Source organism: Phaseolus vulgaris, chromosome 8 (assembly GCF_000499845.2).
Source record: "Phaseolus vulgaris cultivar G19833 chromosome 8, P. vulgaris v2.0, whole genome shotgun sequence".
NCBI classification, from domain to species: Eukaryota; Viridiplantae; Streptophyta; class Magnoliopsida; order Fabales; family Fabaceae; genus Phaseolus; species Phaseolus vulgaris.
Genome location: NC_023752.2, coordinates 45,874,123 through 45,896,803, shown reverse-complemented (window position 1 = coordinate 45,896,803; position 22,681 = coordinate 45,874,123). Strand labels below are relative to the sequence as shown.

At 38.1% G+C, this 22,681-nt stretch overlaps 2 protein-coding genes across 2 annotated transcripts; both read left to right on the top strand.

Annotated features, from left to right (window-relative positions):
* Nucleotides 1-3,486: 3,486 nt before the first annotated feature.
* On the top strand, nt 3,487-4,555 carry LOC137825226 (exocyst complex component EXO70B1-like). The gene is made up of 3 exons (XM_068630900.1): nt 3,487-3,809; nt 3,900-3,990; nt 4,073-4,555. Exons 1-3 carry the CDS (start codon nt 3,487-3,489, stop codon nt 4,553-4,555), a joined length of 897 nt encoding a protein of 298 aa, XP_068487001.1.
* A 15,769-nt stretch (nt 4,556-20,324) lies between these two features.
* Nucleotides 20,325-21,254, top strand: LOC137825225 (uncharacterized). Its single transcript, XM_068630898.1, has 2 exons — nt 20,325-20,541; nt 20,647-21,254. Exons 1-2 carry the CDS (start codon nt 20,325-20,327, stop codon nt 21,252-21,254), a joined length of 825 nt encoding a protein of 274 aa, XP_068486999.1.
* Nucleotides 21,255-22,681: the final 1,427 nt, after the last annotated feature.

Genomic DNA, 22,681 nt, shown 5'->3' with positions numbered 1-22,681 from the left:
GAATTGTCAGATATCCAATAAATATTTTTTAAATTTGACACTTCACTTATACGTATCTTATCAGTGTTATATGAGTGTCATATCTGATAAGTGTGTATGACATGGACACACCATTTAAGAGGCTCGTTCGAGCCTCATAGTCCACTTTATGAGTCATATAGAAGAGCTTGAAAAGGAGAATCAAAAGTTTATAGACACAATTTGGAAGCTTGTGGGTGAATACCTTAAGACTAATGTTGTGAAGGAAGACCAGATTGCAGTGCCGGAAATACAAGCTGACGACAATTTGGTGAAAGACATGCTACCGGTGGAGGTCATCAACAAACTTCGCCAAACCGGGAGGGTGATGTTTCAGAATGAGTGTTGCAGTTTGTACAGCAGTAGTAGGAGGTTGTTTCTGAAGCAGTGTTTATCGAAATTCGGTTTGGAAGTTGAAGAGCTCAAAGTGGAGGACTTTGACAAGATGGAGAAGATAGAGTGTTTGATAAAAGCTCTGAACATAACTGTGAGGATACTGTTTCCCAATGAAAGGATTCTCTGTGATCTGTGTTCCCAGAGTCTTACAATGCAGATATTGCATTCAGTGAGGTTTGCAGTGAATTGAGTATCGGTCTGTTGAGATTTGTGAATACATTAGCAACTGAGAATCATCAATGGTCTTACCATCTGGTCCATGTCATTCCAACGTGTTCAAGACTTTGATTGACCTGATTCCAATGTTTGATTCACTGTTTTTGTTGGAGAACCCACATTGACTAGAGATTAGAGCCTTTCATTGTATATAAGTGGGTGCAAACCTTAACCCTATGTGCCGGTTTTATGGGGTTGAGTTAGGCTTAAAGTCCACTTCGTAATATGGTATCAGAGCCATTTCGAGCCTATCCTAGCGAGTATTTGTTGGGCCTATCGTGCCACCCGCTATCGGGCCGCTATCGGACCACCCATAATATATAGTCCCACGCACGAGTTGGCAGTCCTCGGCTGACTAGAGATTAGAGCCTTTCATTGTATATAAGTAGGTGCAAACCTTAACCCTATGAGCCGGTTTTATGGTCAGTTGTTCAGTGAATCACTCAGAAATGGTGCAATTCTTGTTGGGAAGAGATTGGGTGTTTTTGTTGAGTTGGAGAGTCTTATTCACCGTGAAGTGGCAAAGGAGAGTGTTCCCAATGGTGGGATTCACCCAACTACCCACAAAGTGATTGATTATCTCGGAGAAGTTTTCACAGATGATGAGACTTTCCCAATTAGAAAGGGAGTATCTTCATTTTCATAGAAGGTGGGTAGAATAATAAAAGTGTTAGACTCAAATTTGGAAGCCAACTCCAGAAGCTACACAGACCCAGCATTAGGCCATGTTTTCATGATAAATAATTGATGTCTTTACAATACGGGGAATACTGTATATATGGAGACATTTTAGGCCAAGATTGGTACAAATCAAAGATCAACCAGAACATTGAACTCTATCAAAGAAGCTCGTGTGACAATATATTGGACCTTTTGAAAGTAAACAGAAGGGAGTTGGTAGCAGAGTCTATGAAAAAGAAGCTCAAATTGTTCAACCAGCATTTCAATGAGATATGCAAAGCTCAATCTGAATGGTTTATCTTTGATGACCAGCTAAGGGAACGTATGATAAAATCCATAGAGAACACATTGTTGCCTGCATATGGAACCTTTATTGGAATGATTCGTGATGTTGTTGGTAAGGATGCTTATGAGTTCATTAGGTATGGAATGCATAATGATTACAAGTTAGTTTTCATGTTCACACTTCTTTTATATCATACTTATTTGTCTTAATTTTTTTTATTATCATTTTTTACTATTATTATCACTAAAAAAAATTATTAAATAAAAATTAATATTAAAGATTAAAATAATTAGTTATTATTAACTAAAATAAAGATCCTTTTTATAATAATATAATAAAATAATAACATTTGAATAATTAATACATCACAATTTTTAATGTTAGTGGACATGAAAATAAAACATGCCGAGACATTTTGATAAATAAAAACAATTCTCTTTTATTAATTTTCAATATAATTGATGTAAATAACTTGTGTTTTTTCACAAGTTAGTTTTGATATTCACACTTTTTTATATCATACTCATTTGTATTCTTTCTATTATCTATTCACGTTACTAATATTATTATATAATAAGATCATTAAAAAACTAATTTTAAAAACTACAATTAAATAGAAATTAATTTTAGAGACTAGAATAATTAGTTAATATTTGACTAAATTAAAGATTATTTTATAAACTAAATTTTATTTTGATATTTGACTAGAATAATCATGCTTATGAGTTCATTAGCTATGTAGCACAGACACTAATACGACACGGACACAGACACGAAGATACGTAAAATTTCTAAAATGTAGGACACGGAGACACAGATCTATATATTATATAATTATGAATTATATAAATTAACAATAAAGATTTACGTACACAAGTATGTTCCAGATTATTTTTTGGAGCAGAAAGATGTTTTTCAAGACTGGTCCACAAGGATTTGTTTCTTATTTTTATAATCATAATAACAATTTGTACAATAAAGTTTGAATTCTTAAAAAATTAATGTATTTTTTCTTTTTAAAATTGTGTTAGAACCGTACTAGAATTGTTAGAAACCTAACAAATACTTTTTGAATTGGACACTTCACGAATACGTGTCCTACAGATGTCATACGAATGTCGTCGGACACCGACACGCCATTTAAGAGGAGTGTCGAGCTTCATAATTCATTAGGCATGGGAGTGCAACAACTCTCGCTGTTTGGAAGCTCACACAGCCTTCTTCATTTTGCTGATAACTTCTGTATACTCCTTTTTCTTCGATAAAGAAGTGACAGAGAAACCAGATACATGTAGTCTGGTTTCGTCTGCAGCATTTGCTATCATGTCATTAGGCTTGTCAAGAGTGAATCACTCTGGATTTGAGGTTGATCTCCTATACTTTTTCAGTGGATTTCTCACAGTACAACTCATGAAAATAAATTTGTGGTTAGTAATTGTTGGAGGGAGTTTCAGTTATTCCCTCATCATTCTTCGTTCGACCTTGGATGCTTCAGCAAGAAGTGGTTATGTTGGATCACGTAGTCATTGAAATTGGTTCACACTCTCAAGGAACTAGCCGTAATTTTTCTCAAGTTGATTCATCTCAAACTATTACCAATGGTGTTGGTAATTCCCTCATCATGCCACAAGAGGTTGGTGTCCCTCAAGGAGATCAGGATTCAGAGTCACCCAAGGCAAAATTGACAGTAGCAAAAGTATCACGGCACGATTCATGGAATGTATAGAGGTGCTGAAGAAGGAGAATGAGACCCTTATCGACACAATTTGGAAGCATCTAGATGGATACCTTAAAGTATTGCAGTGGTGGAATTCCATATTGAAAACAACTTAGTGGTGGATGCATTGTCGGTAGGAATCATCAACGACCTTCATGAAACCGTGTGGCTGATGTTGGCAGAAGGGTTTGAGGAGGATTGTTGCAGAGCATACTATGATTGCGGAAGGGAGTTTCTGAAAGAGTGTCTATGGACATTTGGGTTGCAAATGCAAGAGCTCAGCATGGAGGACATTGATAAGATGGAGAAGATTCAGAGTTGGTTAAGAAAGGTTTTGGATGTAGTTGATAGTGTACTCCTTCCCAATGAAAAGACACTCAGTGATCGTGTCTTCAAAGGGGCCTCTTCCCCTGGGGATTTTGTTTTCACTGTGGTTTGTAGTGAATTGAATATTTCTCTGCTTCGCATTGCCAATCACTTGGCAGCTTTTCTGAAGTGAGAAAAATTTACAAATTATGAGGGTGGCGAGCTTCATCCTAATATCTCTGAATTGATGCACAAAATTCGTTATGTTTGCGCAAATAGGGATAGTAGATCAAGGCAAGGGTTAGAAAAATCCATCATGCTTGATAAGGAGGGAAAGCTTTCACCGTATATGAATGTAGCCAGGGAAATAGTAACAGCTCTGATAGACAGAATTTTGGAAGTGGAGTCCAAAAATTACCATAACCCTTCTCTGGGATATATGTTTTCGTCAGAACAATCTGAGGTTCATAGAACTACAAGCAGAATTGTATGGATTGGTTCCTACTTTTGGTCATGGTTGGCTACGGAAAAACAGAAAAAAATTGCAGCAAAACCTTGAACTCTATCTGAGAAGCTCGTGGAATAAGATTGTGGAGTTTCTGAAGCTGGATATGAGAGAATCAGAGAGTAGTGTTGCAGTTGGGTTACTGAAAGACAGGCTAAATTCCTTCAACGAACACTTTGATGAGATATGCAATGTTGAGTGTACTTGGTTTGTGTTTGGTGAAGAGTTAAGAAAAGATATAATAAAATCCATAGAAAACATGTTGCCAGCATATGGAAACTTCATTGGAAAGTTGCAGAAGTTTCTTGGTAAGCACAGTTATGATTATATTAAGTATGGAATGTTTGACATCCAAGATCGAGTTCGCAATCTGTTTGTTGTAAGGGAGAATAAGAATCGGTTTCTGAAACAAAGTAAAAAACACATGTAATTACAAAAAAAAGTCGGAAAGATCTCAGTCCTTCCTTAAGTTTTCTGAATTAGTGGTGACGTGTTTTCTTCGGTCTTTAGTTGGTGTTGTTTAAGTTAATATTTGGTTTGAAATAGTTCAATGTAAAATATTATTTTATAAGTATATTTGATTTTGGTAGGTGAAGTTATTTATAGTATCGTGATGAGCTCTAACATCATATCGATATTAGATTAGATTTGGATTCTTCTATGATTTTAAGTAGATTAAACTAATTATTTTGTATTAAGAGATGCGTGAGAGAGGACCATATCCTATTAAGAGAACGATGTCCTAGGAACCGTACACAAAACCCAAGCGTTTGAGTTGATTTAGAATACAAATTTTGTTATTATCTTGTAGTTCCAAAATATATTTATGCCCTTGTGTTCTATACCACGTAATTGGAATACTGTAATTATGGTAATTGTTACAAGTAAAGATTATGTTTCATGATTATCCCGAGAGTTCAATTTTCACTCCAAATCATGCCATCAACAATACCATTGTACATTTAAGCTTAAAATTACACAGCAGCAAAAATAAGGAAGCTTCTCTCTTATCTCATATTAAGTACTTCGTTGTCCGTACAGAATGTTGTCCTTACTTAATAATAATGAAATAAGGATGTTGAGCCTTCAATGAGAATGCATACTACAACCTGAAAGCAAATAATTAATTTAAGCATGAAGAAATTTATATCCATACACGATTTCTTGGCTTGGGTGACATACCTAAATAATTGTGATGCACTTGATTGTTGGGAATTTGGTAAATTGGTGTCGACGGAGTTCAACACTAAACAAAACCAATAGATCCCGTAATTGACATCTACAATTTCCTATAATTTAATTCGTACTCATTGAAGAAAAGACCTACTTCCAAATCTGGCAAATTGTAAGAATTAATGGTCTTAACAAGAGGAGGGTGAATTGTTTAAGGGGCGTTTTTCGCAAATATAGGTTAAGAATGAAGATTGATATTGATTTACAGATAAACAAATAAGATCAACCAAGAAAACAAAACTGTTAAACCAGCTATCAGAAAAACAACCGATTGAAATTAAGTTTTAATCGATTGTTTATGGCAGTAGTGTTAAAATCACAATTCAATCAGATTTTAAATGAGTGAGAGAAAGAGAAGATCACACAATCAATTATACTAGTTCACTCCTTACTATAGTTACATCCAGTTCCCAGAAAACCACTAGGTATTCACCAAGTAACCAACAACAGATTACAATCACACAACATCCTCAAAGAGGTGATCTTAACCACTCAAGAATACACACCCTCTTTGACTCACACACATAGTCAGAATCCTCTGACCTTACAAATTCAATGTTTTACAAGTATACAAAATGAAAAATAGTTACAAGAATAGAAGGAACAGATTACACCTAGTGTACAGGAAATCACAGAGCTCCTAATTCACTTATTGAACCAATTGCACAACCTTAGGCAATCTAGCAAGGCTTGAATCAAATCTTCCTCAAAATGTTTCTTAATCTCACTTTCTGTGTCTCTCAAATATGGAGGGTAACCAGTTTTATACCTCTTCAATCTAGCCGTTTTAGGCAGTTAAAAACGAGTCAAAATAGTTTCAAATCAACTGAAAACAAATTTAACAAGTTTTTGAAAAATTGTTAAGAAATTCAAAAATCAACCGGTTGAAATGTCATTTTAACCGGTTGAATTGGTTTTGATAGTTAGTCAACCAAGCCAAAAACAGTTTGAAAACCCTCCAAACACGCTGGGTGTAATACAACCAACTAAACTGAGAAATCAACCGGTTGTTTTTCACTTGGCTTAGAAAAACATTTTTCTTTTGCAAAACACATTGATTCAGCTGTGCATTGAATTAAGAATGAACTTTAAAAATTCTAAATAACCTAGAACTAAACCCCCAAACATAGTAACACAGGCATCAAGCTCTCTTCACAGATTTGGAGGCATCAAAGCTTTATTTTCTACAATAGTCAATGACTACAAGAACAAATATAGTTTACACCTACCCCTGCAATTGCATGAGTCTTCACATTCAATGTCTTCATGTTCCCTTTACTTTCATTGGTGAGCATCGAAGGAAGACCTCCCACATAACTTTGTTCCTCAATTCCCTAAGCCAATTAGTGCTAAATTAGATTTCAAACTTACATTTCACACATCATACTGAACACATTCACACAAATATTTATTATAATAAAAATAAATAATTTTACTAACCGTAGTTGGATTACTTGGAAGTTGACGTCTAGTACATGTATTATTTCTTCTCAGAGCTTTTTCAGACAAGGATATTTGTCGTGTTGATCGCGGGCACCCTTTCTTTTGACAACTATAGGGGTATGGACATGAGCGATGATATTTACCGTTGTGGTAGAAGTACTTGATGTTGGTTGTTCAGGATCTCCACGCATGTTATGGTTTGTTGTATGTTTTTCATGTCTTGGTTGACCATATTCAAACACAAATGTGTCAAGATGTTTATGCAAGAGTTTTGTTGTATTATTTTCCTCGTTGGCATGTTTAGCTATGTCATAAAACTTCTTGCACAACCCATCATACCTTTCAACTTGTGGATCCTTCTCTTTCGTGCCATATGATGATCTTATCTACGTGTGCTTTCGCCTTATGTTTTAACTCCACTTTGTCAGTACATACTTTGTTGGGACTTTTGTGACTTTTTCTTGGGCAAGGATAACGAGAGAGTGTCGACACAAAATTCCCCTGGATTCAAATAACAAGCAAGTGTAGTTTGACCATTTCATAATGACTACATTGCGGTGTTTAGTTTGACAATTTCAGAATGACTCCTCTATAATAGTGAATCGACATGCATGACTTTCAATATAGGCATTATTAACAGCACAATTCATTTTTCCTCTAAACTCGGCTTACACTTCATTGAATTTTGCATGTGTGTATTGTGATTGGAACTGTCTTCCAAAGTCTGATTGTTATGTGCAGGGAATTACCGTGTTTAGAGAAGAAAAATATGCTTCGCACTCTACTTCGGCCTTATGTTGTAGAGCGTTGTCATATTGTTGCACAAATTACTGCTGACTTGTGATCGAATTAATGTACCCGTCGAAAAATGTGTTCATGCTTTCATTCCTCTGTGTTGTTGACATTCCGACCCAAAAAAATGATTTCAGATAACAAGGAACCTAACGTTGTCGTTCTTCAAATAATGTACTCAACCAATCGTTGTTACTTAAGTCAAACGTATTTATGAAATTTTCCCAGGAACACAATAAATCATCAACATTTGTGGACTCATACACTATTGTCTTCATTGCACGTTTCATTTCCTTGTACTGGGTATATCCTTGAAGTTTTTCTGGTATTTTTTTCTTAATGTGTCAGAGATACCACCTATGTCATGTATTTGGGAAAACAACTTTAACTGCATTTTTCATTGCCCTGCATTAACCGGTGACAATGCCTACGGGGGGCTTGTATGACATGCAACGCAAATGGATCAGTGTGATCAGAAGATAGGAGTCCACATTCCAACAATACTGATTGACCGTGATTATTTACACCGAAAAAAGGTGCAAATGGCATATCATACTTATTTGATAAGTATGTGGTATCGAAACATAAAATGTCTCCAAAATTATCCCATGTTGCCCTACTTCTAGCATTAACCCAAAATACATGTGGTATGCGATTATCATCGTCCAAATCAATGTCAAAGTAAAATTGTGAATTCAATTCCCTCATCCAACAAAAATAATTTAAGAGAACTTTTCCATCACCTTCCTTCCCCAATGCTCTCCAACATAATTGCGTGCATCTCGTTCAACAAAGTGAAGATTCTCGTAACCACCAGCAACAGACACAAAAGACCTAAAAGTTTTATTTATACAGACCCCAACATCGTCATTTATATCAAACAATCTTTTTATGTGTAAACTTATTTTTCTATTACCATGAAACAATCTAAAATTCGTGGGGCTCATATCATGTGAGTGTTCCTCGTGTAAGAACATAATATACCACTTGCCTTCTTTTATGCCAATAGTTATACAAGTTGGACATTCAACGGTCTGAGTTGGACACGTGTTCATTTCGGATGGAATCGTCGACACATATTTTCTTGCCCTTGCACATACCAACATAAAGTACCTCAATTCCTTGTCAGGTCCTTTCTTTGAACTTCATGTTCTAATGGCAAAACCCTTTTTAATGGCATACTGTCAGTAAAAAAAATTTACACAATCTGCAGTGTCAATACACATTCCAATTGTATTTGGAACGAAATCATCAACATTTAAATGGTTGGAACATTTAAAGGGGAATCTAATTCCTCAATTGTATTTGGAACGAAATCATCTACATTAAAAGGTTGGAATGTTGAGATTCTTCAAACAAGGGAATGTCATCAAGTGAAAAAATTTCCATTACCTTAGACTTCTGCACTATAAAAGGCTGTGCATACTATGGTTAGCTTAAATTACACTAACAAACGAGAATAATGCAAAGAAATACAAATTTCTTCAGTAAGTTTACATGACATTCAAGAAGGACAATAATGCATACAAAACTACATTTATTCATATAACATTAAATGACATTAAGGAAGGGCAATAATGCATACAAAACTACATTTAATGTTTAATCTAATACGATTCAATGCGTGACAGTGGCACCATTACCACAGTTAAATGTGGGTGAGAATGGAAGAAAAAAATTCAATACAACATCCAATGGAGATACAAGTGAATGGAATGAAATGGAAAGAAGAAAATTAAATGCCCTTCAACCCAACAATGAAACCGTAATCAATGCAATAGTACCTTTAATAGTACAATGGGAGTGCACCTTCAATGTGTAGTAAATGGCGTGAAGAAGAAGGATGGCAATCAATGAAGATGGACGTGTGAATGTGTTAACTTTCAAAAAGTATTACAATGAAAGACGCACAGAGGTGTCATTTTGATGAAGCCCATAAATTTTTTTGTGGTTTTAGTGTGCACGGATGTGGAATTTTGATAGGATGAAGTCCAACAATTTTTTTAATGTTATTTGTTGGGAAGGTGGAGCATTTAAGGACCCAACTACCTCCTGCACATTTGTACTTGCCCTCAACCTTTACTTCCACCATTATAGGTTCAAAAGCTACTTTTTTATGTACTTTTTCAGGTACATTTAACTGCACCTCATCTAACGTTAAAAAAAAGTTTTGTTTCCTATTACATTTAGTGAACCTCACCAAACGTTAAATGCCCTTAACTAATATTCCCTCTAAAATGAACCATTATGTATGTGCACCGGTCATCCATAAGTTGCATAACATTGTTAACCATTTCCATGTAAACATTGTTTGCAAATGGAGCCATGGGAAGGGTTTGATATTGACGACAATGACATTGGTACTTTTGTACGTCGTTGCAACTCCACTGCTAATGTGATTCTAGGACCAGCTGGTAATGTGCAAGCCGTGATTCTGAATCGAAACTCGGACGACGTAATAAACACTCAAGAATTTATAAACTCTATAGGTCAACAAACTTGTGAGCGTGATTTTACATCCAACCCATGAAAATGGACAGAAAAATTCCTTAAATTCCAAGGTAATATTTACTCTGTTTTTTACAGTTCCAACGCCAAATATAATTGTTATGATGTTTTAATTTTATTTTGAAGGACAAATTGATGGACATGATTGTGAACAAATATCATCCATGGGAAGTTTGAAAGAGTTAAATGTTTTTCCACTCCTAAGTTGTCTTGTCAAATCATGCAAACCCACTAGTCTAAGACACATGTTAATAATGATTAAGGTAACATAGTGATACAATCCAAGTAGCCAAGAAGATGACCAAGGACTCAAGAGACAAAGTAGTTGAGTATACCTTAAAAAATTAAATATTAATTAATATTTCTTCTTATGTTGCATACTTCTTCTATCCTACAACTATTATAATTTATAGTCCTGATATATTGACAACATTTGCACAGTAACACACATTTGACGCTGCAGACGTGACAATGATGTGGTAGAGTGAGATTGCGATCGGTGACATGGACAATTCAAAACAAGGTAGTAGCTAATAACTTTTTACGGCAAGTGCACCGCGTTGTCAGAAGTAATAATTTGTCCCTAATAATGGATATCGATCCCACAAGGAATAGTTGAATTTTCAAGTACAATATTCTCTAAATATAAAACAGAACAATAAAAAGTTGGTTGAGAATTGTTATAATGGCAAGAATTAGCAGGAAAACAAATCAAAGAGTTTATGTTTCAGTTGGAAAATTAGGGATTCGGTTTCATTTTTTCTCACTCTTATGTATTTTGATTAGCGTGGTAACATTATGTTCTTTGATTGAAATTGATGCCCGTAGAAAATTCATTTATATCGATCTCTCGCATATAAAATTCTTAAGAATGTTTCCTAAATATCAATCTCTCGCATACTTATAAAAACAACTTAGAAATCACACTCAGACGTTAATTGCAATTAACATTTCAAGTCTATCTCTAGCACTCAAATATGTTAAGTATTGTTGTTTAGGTCAAAACCATAAAAATACCTCTCAATCAGATTTAAGATTCTCAAACATGTCGCAACTATTAAAAAGCAAAAACAAAATACCAATTATCAATCAAGAACAAAATATTATATCATATTTAAATATCACCTCAATACATAAGAGTTCGAACATATCCCAAAGGGTAGAATTAGTCACGCATACTTCTAACATCTTCCATTCTCCCAATTGGTCACAAATTACTCAATGGCGTTTTCCTCTCAATTTTGCACCCTAAGGTTGAGCCTCTAGCCCCCTATTTAACCTAATTTGCTAAGGTTAGGTGACTTTCTGCGTCACATTGATGGGCTTCTTGATAAAACATAAAATGAACCCAATTTGTCTAACGCATTCTCGCTCAAGCGAGGATGTCTCGCTTGAGCGAGAAACTCCATTACTGAGTTGAATTTTTTTTTTCTCTTTTTGTGCGTTCCGAGCCTTATAGCTTTCTCCTTTTAGCTCATCTTATTCTCTTTAGCCTAGTCATCTTCATTCTTTCCTAAAAACTTGAAATTAACACCAAATTTGGGAATAAAATGCTCTTATTCAAATAAAGATCATAAAAAATGTAAAAAGGTATAAATTCATAAATTATGGATTATTTTATATGTATTTTAGCAATTAATACTCATAAGTGTCTATATTTTAATATGAAGTATTACTGAAAGTAGGCCCTTATCAGTAGCGCGAATGAGCAATGAGGCGCGAGCTTCAAAATAGGGTAAAAAATAATACATTACACCAGTTCTTAGTAACAACCGAAGTAATATATTTTTTTTTTACTCAGAATGATCCATATTATATCGATTAAGTCATCTAATCGTTGTAATATATGACCCATATTCAAAAACTTTTTGAATTTTTTTTTCATGAAGAGTGGGTAGTCATAAACATTATAGAAGTGACCACTTACAGGCACACAGGTAATCAATTTTGCGTGTGCCAGTACATGCGGAGGAACTTGTGGTTGGGTAACCAGTTCTTGTAGGGTGGGTGTCCAGTTCTACCATGGGTATAATATATGGCCCATATTACATCGGTTAAGCAATCTAACCGGTGTAATATATGATCAAATGACGTTGAAAACTTGAACAACAAACAAAGAAGCAGTTGCGACCGCACAAGAAAGACGTTTACCTGTTGAAAAAAAGTATGGTTTGTGCTTCGCTTGTTCTACTGGTTGGTTTGTGCTTCCCGCTGCTTCTTTCTCCCTCCCTCTGACGAGGTCGCTGCTTCTTTCTCTCTTTCGTTCGACCCTCCCTTTCGTTTGAAACTCTCCCGCTTCTGCACCCGCACTCAAATGCTAAACCTTTACACTCTTACAAAAATGTCTTCAGTGCCACATCACTCCCATCAAAATTACAAAAATCCAATTGTTACATCCTCACCCAATGTCACGACATCAAGTATATGTTAGTGGACAAAAGGTGTTAATAAAACATTTTCGTATAATTTAAAAAAGATTGATTCACATCCTCTTTTTTTAATACAACATTAAAACAAATGATTTAAATTATTTGATGCAAAAGAGACTTGAAATTACTAAATTTATATTAATTAAATATTTAACAAAATATATATATATATATATATATATATATATTTTCTTATTTGTCGTGTTAAAGTAATATACATTTTAAAATCAAAGAAGTTTGTTTTTTTTTTTTTACTAAAATGAAAATTGTCCCCAAAATAACTAAATTTTTCATTTAAATTTTGTTTGAGAAATATATTCCAAAAGCAACTTTACAAAATTTCAAACAAAAAATACTTCAGAGAAAATTGCTTGAGAGCAACTTCACAAATTTTCAAAAAATTTGGTTAAAAAATTCCAGTTTTTTTCTAAAATACACAAAACTATATATATAACACATAAATTTTGTAGACACTAAATATGTTCCATCTCAGATCAAACAAAAACTTATCTATATTAAAACTTATTGTTATATTTAATCAATATATATCTCAAATACTTTTAAACTTAAACTCAAACCAACCAATTTTATTAGCAACTAGCTTTGATAAGTATATCAACCACAAACAATTCACTACATGAATCATTACTTTTGCATAACCTTTACAATATCAAAATCATAATTAATAAAACTTTTATATTTTTACATTTTCAAAACATGTAAATTCAATCATTTTCATAAAAAAAGGGCATTCCGCGTAATTCAGATTATTTAAATCTTCTACCTTATGTGCTATCATAAATAAAACCAACTTATCTTACCTTTTTTAACATTTTAAATCAAGTTTAAGCAAATGTGATCAAATGTGATCCCCTATGTGACAAAACCACCTTTCACACAAATCTACCAAAAATTCAGCAACATTTTTCTTTTGATCAGTTGAACCCTTTGTAGATGTTCATTTTCTGCAATTATATGAGAATTAGCTCTCTTCATGCAATCCTTGTGATGGACACCTAGCTCTCTTATTGCCAACTATGATGAGTTTTTTACTATTTTAATGTAATCCGGTTGTCATCAATTAATCCATTTGAGAAAGAATTGCTTCTCTCAATAAGTCATAATTTCAAGATACCACCAAGAAATATGACCAAAGTGTATTACTCCATTCAGTTTGATACAATTCAATATTTTTAGAGGAAATTATATACATGTAAAACTGTATTGTAGATGTAAGAAATGCAAAGAGAACAGAATTTTCATTTTCATACCAAATGCACCTACAGCTTCATCCTTGTTCCCTTTTTTGGGAGACTGAGCAGTGCCGGCATCAATAGAGTAATGAGTATATTCATTCCTATGGAAAGGAACAGGCTCCCCAGAGTCATTTTCAAGCTCGTGGTCACCAACATCCTCTTCATCATTGACAGCGTAAGAAACTGCAAGATTAAGCTCCACCTCAGTGTTCCCACAATCAGAGTCATCTTCAATCATCAAAGGCATAATATTCTCTTCCAACTTCACATCACTGCCGCGGAGTTCACTATATCTCTCTCCAGAAACTCAAATAATGTCTTAAGTTCGTGCTTCTCGTCTGTCAATTTACCATTTTCAGTCCTCAACCCTTCTATGACAGTCAAATTCTTCTTAACTGCTTCCTCCAATTCAATGTTCTTCATGCTAAGGTTATCAAGAGCACTCTTGTCCCCAACCTTCTCCTCCTCCAACACACGGAACTTGGCCATTCGTTCAGCCACAGATTTGCCTTCATCTAGAATTTTTTTCTTGAACTCCTTCAGCTCACAATTTTCACGTTCTAAAGCAACGTTCTTTGTCCTTGAAATGCCATGAGAAGTCCAAAAGACGCGGACTTTTTCTGAGGGGGAAACGAGGAAAGGAAGAAGCGGCTACTGGGTTACCTCTGGTGCAAGTAAACTTGGTAGGAAGAAATCAAATTTGAGGTGCAGAATAGAGTTTGTTTTGAGTATGAGAGAGTGAAGGAACAAAGGAAGTATGATTTGAAACGTACCTTGGTATGCTTTGTTGCTGCTGGTTTTGATTTGAAACAGAAAATCCGTGTTACGGAGCAAAGGGTAAGTAAGAAGATGAAGTGAAAAGGTGGAATGGGGAACCTCGTATTGAAGGAAAGGATTTTGTAGCCTGAACGATTTCAAACAGTAAATTTGAAGTTGTTGATATATACTTCACAAACTTAAATATTTCTCATTATGTTACATGCTTTTTCTCTTCTACAATCATTATAATTTAAAAAGAAAAAATTTAATTTAAAGAATATTTCCACTTTACAGCCTATTCTAGCAATATAAATAATAGCTATTAATAATTTATATTAAAATATAAGAAAATATGATTAAAATAATAATAAAGTTTAGATGTATATATATACGATTGTTAATATTTAATAAAAAAAAGTCTTTGGAATGTGTATGGTTGTTTGCATCATCTCTTACTTAATATCATCTTCCGATAAAGTTTTAAAAAAATATTTTTCCAAATAAAATTCACACAAATAGTATAAAATGTTGATGTGTAGTTTACAGTGTTTCTATATATTGAATGATTCATAACGACTATTGAATATAATTGTTTGTATAGTCTCGTACCCTAAATTGTATGATACCCTAAAGAGTGTAAATTATGAAAAACATAAAATCAAATAAAAATCAAATTAAAAATACTAACACAATATCTTTTTAGCTTTAAAATTACATAAATCATGATTTTTCATTATGAATAAAAATATATGAATAAAAATATGTAGAACCAAGATTAATCTTTTATTTTTTATTTTGTTTTTGAAAAAATATACTTTCTAAAAAAATCATATTTAATTAGAGTATCTTCTTAGAAATAGCATAGAAGAATGTTAATATTTTCACTACACATAACCAACTTTTGAATCCTAAATATGGTTTAACAGACCTTCCTTTTCAACTATTTTGTAATTTTTCATAATAAATTATCGTGACGACTTTTTTATCTTACAAATTTTTTATTTGTGGTTCCGATACAAATTTTGATGCAGATGACATTTGTAGTTGAAACATTGTATTTGAATTTGTAATATTATGTAAACATTGAATTAACTAATAATTTAGTCATTTTCATTAAACATAAATGTTCTGTAAATCCCCTAGAGAAGATGCATATTAGGGAATTGTCTATACATTTATACAATTTTGCTCTATAAATCTTCTATCAATTGGAGGTCTAATCCTCACAGTCGGATTCTCCTTGAGCCTCACATAAAGCAGTGATCAATTCTTGCCACATCTACAGAATAGTTCTCTTTTAAGAGGCAATACAGAAGGTTACACCTTAGCATGTTTAAATCAGAGACATGCCCAATTGGGACCATGTTCCCTAGTATAAAAACCATCCATATCTAAGAAAGAGTCTTCATATCCTTTCTGAAAATCCTCAGGGGTTTCCCAGTTTGTCCCACTTTGTATGAGCGATGCAACAATACATATTTCTCTGGCAACTTCTTGCTCATTTAAACCAAATGTTAAGGCCCTCAGCATCTGATAAGTATAGTCGTTGTCTCCTTTGAGCTGCAATGGGTTCCTAAATATTCACTAATGGAATCTCGATCATAAGGAACCCATCCCCCTTTTACTTTGGATCTCCTCTATTGAGACCCTTGACTTCCCGTCCAAGCATTTACATAAAATTCATATACGACCTCGGGATCATACTTAGGCATAGGTTCTGCTAGCCTCATCAAATTCCTCCGCATTAACCCATCTAGAAAAGGGTCAAATTTCTCTAGCATTAATTGCCCTCGCCTTTCTGAGATAAATGACCAATTACTGATCTCCTCATATCTCTTTTGTTTCTCACTATCTTTGAAGAGACTTCTTGGAGGAGGGTCTGGAGGGGTTGAATCAATCATAACCCTTTTTACTTTGTGTACATTTGAAGGTTGGCCAGAGGTAGTTTTGGTGCGACCCATTTTCTTTTTCTCTGCAAACACCATAAACAGTCACAATTGAAATGGTTTTGAAGATCAAAATATCACAAACATGCCAACTTCTTTTTCTCTGCAAATACCATAAACAGTCACAATTGAAATTGTTTTGAACATCAAAACTCACAAACATGCCATTTATGTTGATATGTACAGATTGTTTGACCCAATCAAAGAAATTACTAAGGTTTTTTCATATTGCCATTTTGTCAAACGGCAAGCATAAAAATGGGTTTTATCATTTATAGGTGCTTAGATTAAAAAACAATGAGGAACACAAAACAATCAATATATAACATGTACTGGTCAGACCTCAGACATCGGTATCAGACATCGGCACCCGTGGAGCAGGTCGGCTCGGTGGTCCGGTCTTGATGATGGGCCACGAAAGCGGGGCCCCAAAGTAGTATGAGTTGAAACCAGCATATGAGAAAGACCTAATTCGCAGGAGAGTTCATGCATGTGGTGTGTATAGTACATTCGGGTCTAGCACGGGTAAACATTCCCTGGAGGCGTCAAGGCCCATAAGCGTTAGGGTTTTCAGGGAAAGTTGCACGCATGACACGTGATGAATTAGGACACCTACAGAACGGATGGCCCCCGTAGCGCTGGTGCATGAGTTGGTACCCTGGCGGCCATACTGTTAAGATGATGCACTCCAGAAAAGGGAAGATTTTGTGCGGCTGTTATGCTAAGATTGTGTAACAACGAGACAAGATGCCCTTCTAGTAACCCTAATTTCACTAGAGATACGGCGTTGGTGGGAGAAGGGTGGGAACATTGAGTTAACCTAAAAACAACCTATGAAAGGGAGTCGAGATCCTTGGTAAAGGTACATCGTTTCTAAGACTGGAACTATTTTACTTACTCATTCTTCTTTAGCCCAGTACTGACTTGATTGTCGGAGTGTACTCAACAGGTAGGGCCCCCTCTGTTTCAACGGAGCCGCTCTCCAACACCCAGGTGTGAGCATAGAAACCACCAGAAATAGGAGGAGTCGCCACCTGTCTTTGAAGTCAACAACGGCTAGGTCAACTAGCAAGAACATTTGGCGCCCACCGTGGGCCCGATAAAACTAGGTCCCGTCCGCAATCATGTTTAGAGCCATCCAGCGATATGAGAAATACGAGACAAGGCGCCACTGCACTAGAAGGAGGAGACAACATCACCATGCAACAACTCAAGGAGACCATTCGCGGCCTCCAGCAAGCAGTGGCCCCATCCAAAGTTCATCAGGACAGGATCCTGGCTGAAGTCCAAGCCGAGCAGACAGCCATCCAGGACCGATTCCAAGTCGATTTGGCCGCATCACAAGCAAACAATGAAAAGTTGTGCATGACCAATGAGGAATTGCGCATAGATTTGCAACGCATGGGGGAACGCGCGATCGATGAGCAAGGTCTGCCCATCCCAGTGAGGACTCGTCCCGTGCCCTTTTCCCAGGCGATCATGGATACAGTAATACCAGCTAGCTTCATGGTTCCAAAACTCACCTTCACAGGTGTTGAAGACCCAGAGGCCCACATCACGGCCTTCCACACCCAGATGATGATCTCGGGAGGGACTGACGCCATACACTGTAAGTTGTTCATGGGAACGTTCTCAGGCACGGCGTTGGACTGGTTCATCAGTCTCCCCGATGGACACATCACCTCATTTGATCAATTCTCGACGTAGTTCAGGGAGCAGTTCATCGTCAACCAGGCTCCCCCTCTTGTCTCTTTCGATCTCTTTGACGTGAAGCAATACTAGGGAGAGCTCTTGAAAATTTTCCTGAACCGGTTCGGGGCACTAGTGGTGAAGTTGCACACCAAAGATGAGGTCATCATGATGCACGCTTTTGGGCGAGGAGTGTTGTCAGGGCCTTTCAGTCATTCTCTAATAAGGTGTCGATCAAAGACGTTTTGCAAGATTCGCTGCCGAGCTGTGGCCCACATTGGCGCTGAAGAGGAGGTGTCACAAAAGCGTGGGAGCGTTGGTTCTTGATCTCCATCAGTTGGTCTAGCTAAACCCCGGGGAACTGGACGTCCTCAACCCTTGAGGGTGCATGAGGCTACGTTAGAAAAGAAACCCCCGGCAAAGCAGCCACCATACGAGCCCACAGAAGAATTCCACCAAGCCTTTGGCCACAACTTGCGCAACTGCTTAGCGCTGGGACATCAGTTAGATGAATTGTTGAAAAATGGCTTTTTGAAGGAATACCTACAAGAGAAACAAGGGCCCCGACATCATTAGCCCCAACAGAAGACCAGGGGCATGAGATACCAGTTCATGGAGAGGTCAATACGATCTCTAGGGGTTTTTCGGGAGGAGGATGCATCGCCTCCCAGCGAAAGAAGTATGCCAGGGACGTAATGGCAGTAGAAGCCAGCGAGTCTGACTAGTCCCCCGAGCCCAACCTCTTCTTCACAAAGGCTGACCTACAAGACGTGATCCCACATGACAACGACCCAGTGGTAATCCCTTTGGTGACGATAGGGAGAAAGGTGCATCGAGTCCTTGTCGACCAGGGTAGCTCAGTAGATGTGATGTTCTAGTCGACCTTCAACAAGCTGCAGCTATCGCCTGACCAATTGAGACCTTACGACAGCTGCTTATACGGTTTCGCGGTGACTAGGTCGAGGTGAGAGGACACGTAGAGCTGAGGACGACCTTCACAGACGGCGCCGCATCCCGCACCGTTAATATAAGGTATCTCATTGTCAACGCCCCTTCAGCTTACAACATCCTTTTAGGGAGACCTGCCTTGAATAGGATAAGAGTAGTAGCCTCGATGAGGAATATGAAGATGAAGCTACCCTCCCTTGAGGGAGCCGTGATTACCATCAAATCTGACCAAAAGGCGGCAAAGAAGTGTTATGAGCATAGCCTGAAAAAAAAAAAAAAAAAAAAAAAGTGTGCACCATCACCATCCAACCTCAAAGGGGAGAAGGGGTTGCCCGAGTTGAGATCGCTCGGGAAAGGCGACCTGAGCCCACAAAAGAGGTACTGGAGAGGGAGATTGGGGGAAAGAAGTTCAAGCTCGACAGGTCCCTGAGTCAGGAAACAAAGGACCAGATCGCCGAGGTGATAGCACGACATCTGGATGCCTTCGCATGGTCCGCCTTAGACATGCCTGGCATCGACCCCGATTTCTTGTGTCATTGTCTCACCATGGACACACAGGTTCGACCTGTACGTCATAGATGAAGAAAATTTAACGAGGAGAGGCGACTGGTCATCGGGCACGAGACCCAGAAGCTGTTGAGTGTTGGTCACATAAGAGAGATCTAATACCCTGAGTGGCTAGCCAACGTAGTACTAGTCAAGAAGGCCAATGAAAAGTGGAGGATGTGCGTCGACTTCATAGACCTAAACAAAGCTTGTCCGAAGGACTCATATCCATAGCCTAACATTGACGCCCTAGTGGACAACGCATCAAGCTGCAAGCTTCTTAGCTTTCTGGATGCCTTCTCTGAGTACAACCAAATCCGGATGCACTGCAGAGATGAGTGCAAAATAGCATTCATGACAGAACTCTCATGTTACTGCTACAAGGTGATGCCCTTTGGGCTCAAAAACGCTGGCGCGACCTGTCAGAGGTTGATGGACAGAGTACTCGCCCCTATGATAGGGCGAAACGTTCAGGCGTATGTGGACGACATGGTTGTCACCTCCCAGGTGAAAGATCGGCACGTTGTCGACCTAGAATAGTTATTCACCACAATTGCCAAGTACAAGTTGAAGCTGAACCCCGAAAAGTGTGTGTTTGGGGTAGAAGCAAGGAATAGAGGCGAACCCCAAGAAGTGCGGAAATCCTAGCCATGAAGAGCCCGATCTCAGTGAAGGAGGTGCAGCAGTTAACAGGAAGAATGGTCGCTATGTCCCGGTTCGTGTTGGCAGAAGGGGATAGGGGACACCCTTATTTCCAGTGCCTGAAGAGGAACAACAAGTTTGTATGGACAAGCAAGTGCGAAAAATCGTACCTTAAGCTGAAAGAGTATCTAGCGAGTCCCCCAATGTTGTGCAAGCCACTGCCAGGTATTCCGCTCCGCCTATACTTCGCCATCACAGAGCGGGCAATCAGTTCGGTCCTCGTCCAGGAGTAGGATCACATGTAGAAGCCCATATACTTTGTCAGCAAAGTCTTGCAAGGGCCCGAGGTGCGCTACCAGGCCATCAAAAAAGTGGCTCAAGCTGTAGTATTTGCAACACGAAAGCTCTGCCACTACTTCCAGAGTTTCACTGTTATTGTGAAGACAAACCTTCCCATTCGTAAGGTCTTACAGAAACCCGACGTGGCAAGACGGATGGTGCGATGGGCGGTTGAGTTGTCCGAGTTCAACGTACAGTATGAACCTAGAGGACCAATCAAGAGTCAGGTTTATGCTGACTTCTTAGTAGAACTCTCCTCAGCAGTCGCACATCAAGAAGAAACAGATTTCAAGTGGATCCTCTCCGTGGACGGGTCCTCCAACCAACAGGACAATGGGGCTGACGTCATTTTGGAAGGGCCAAATGGGTTACTTATCGAGCAGGCCCTACGGTTTGCCTTCAAGGCTAATAACAACCAAGCTGAATATGAGGCCTTGGTCGTAGGAATGTTGCTAGCCAAGGAGATGGGTGTTAAACGTTTGCTGACAAAGAGTGATTCACTGTTGGTAACGGGGCAGGTTACAGGTGAGTACCACCAAGGACCCCTAAATGGCCACTTACCTGTAGTATGTCGGGATACTAAAAGAGGCTTTTGTTGAGTTCGAATTGTTACACGTTCCCAGATAGCAGAATGCCCGAGCTGACTTGCTAGCAAAGCTCGCAAGCTCAGGCAAGGGGGGCAGGAAGAGGTCAGTCATACAGGAGACCTTGAGGACACCCAGAACCGCCACAGATTGCACAACAGGGTCCAGCAAGTAAGCATTTTAAAGGGCGAAAAAAGAGGTCATTGGTCGTTAACTCAGGAAACGTTGAAGACACCCAGGATAAGTGCATACGATTCGCTAAGGGAAGAGCCATTGCAAGTCTGCTTAGTCGACGAGGGTAAAACCTGGATAACACCCTATAGACGCTACCTGGCTGATGGAGTTCTCCCGCTGGAGCCAGCGGAAGCCAGGGTCATCAAGAAAAACACAAATAGGTATACCCTGGTTGATGGGAAGTTGTTTAGACATGGCTACACTCACCCTATCCTATCTTGTGTTAGTGGCAAGCAGTGCATGCGCCTCATGGCAGAGCTCTATGAAGGTATATGTGAAAGTCACATCGGCGACCGAGCTCTCTCGTCAAAAGCCATTTGAGTAGGGTACTACTGGCCGACCATGAGGGAAGACTGCACGAAGTACGCACAACGATGCAAGCAATGCCAAAGGCACGCCGACTGGCATCACGCACCCCCAGAAGAACTACGATCGGTCCACAGTCCATGGCCTTTCCACACTTGGGGGATTGACATCCTGGGATCGTTTCTTCTAGCAGTACAACAGATGAAGTACCTCGTGGTTGCCATCGAGTATTTCACCAAGTGGATAGAGGTCGAGCCCGTTGCAAAAATCACAGCTCACAAAGTTCAACACTTCGTGTGGAAGAACATAGTTTGCCATTTGGAATCCCAAAACGCTTGGTGTCTGACAATGACACCCAGTTCGCAAGTCAGCAGTTAGGCAAGCTGTGCACGGAGCTCGGTATCAAGTAGGTGTTTGCATCAATCAAGCACCCCCAAACGAATGGGCAGGTCGAGTCTGCCAACTGAGTTTTTCTCAGGGGTCTAAAGAGGAGGCTGGAGAAAGCCAAAGGAACTTGGACAGACGAGGTCTCCAAAATTGTGTGGGCCTACCACACCACTCCCTAGTCCACCACCAATGAGACACCTTTTAGCCTGGTGTATGGTTCGGATGTTATGGTTCCTGTTGAGATCCATGAAAATTCACCTCGTTTCCAGAACTTCGTGGCTGAGGAGTCTAATGAGGAAAGAAGATTGAATCTGGACCTGTTGGACGAGGTTAGGGAAGAAACGCGCATCAAGGGTGAAGTCTTGAAGAGAAGGGTGGAGTACAAGCACAAGTCCAAATTGAAACCTCAGCAGTTCCAGGTCGCCGACTTGGTAATGAGAAAAACTCATCCCTACCAGTTGGAAAACAAAACAAGTTGTCTCCCAAGTGGACTGATCCATTCCTTGTGATAGAGG

Bases quoted from the DNA above. Each gene is read 5' to 3' on its own strand.
- LOC137825226 (XM_068630900.1), top strand. From the start codon at position 3,487: ATGTTGGCAGAAGGGTTTGAGGAGGATTGTTGCAGAGCATACTATGAT. The intron at 3,810-3,899 runs GTGAGAAAAATT...TTGCGCAAATAG, and splicing joins CACTTGGCAGCTTTTCTGAA to GGATAGTAGATCAAGGCAAG. The intron at 3,991-4,072 runs GTAACAGCTCTG...TGTTTTCGTCAG, and splicing joins TGAATGTAGCCAGGGAAATA to AACAATCTGAGGTTCATAGA.
- LOC137825225 (XM_068630898.1), top strand. From the start codon at position 20,325: ATGAAGAGCCCGATCTCAGTGAAGGAGGTGCAGCAGTTAACAGGAAGA. The intron at 20,542-20,646 runs GTATTCCGCTCC...TTGTCAGCAAAG, and splicing joins GTTGTGCAAGCCACTGCCAG to TCTTGCAAGGGCCCGAGGTG.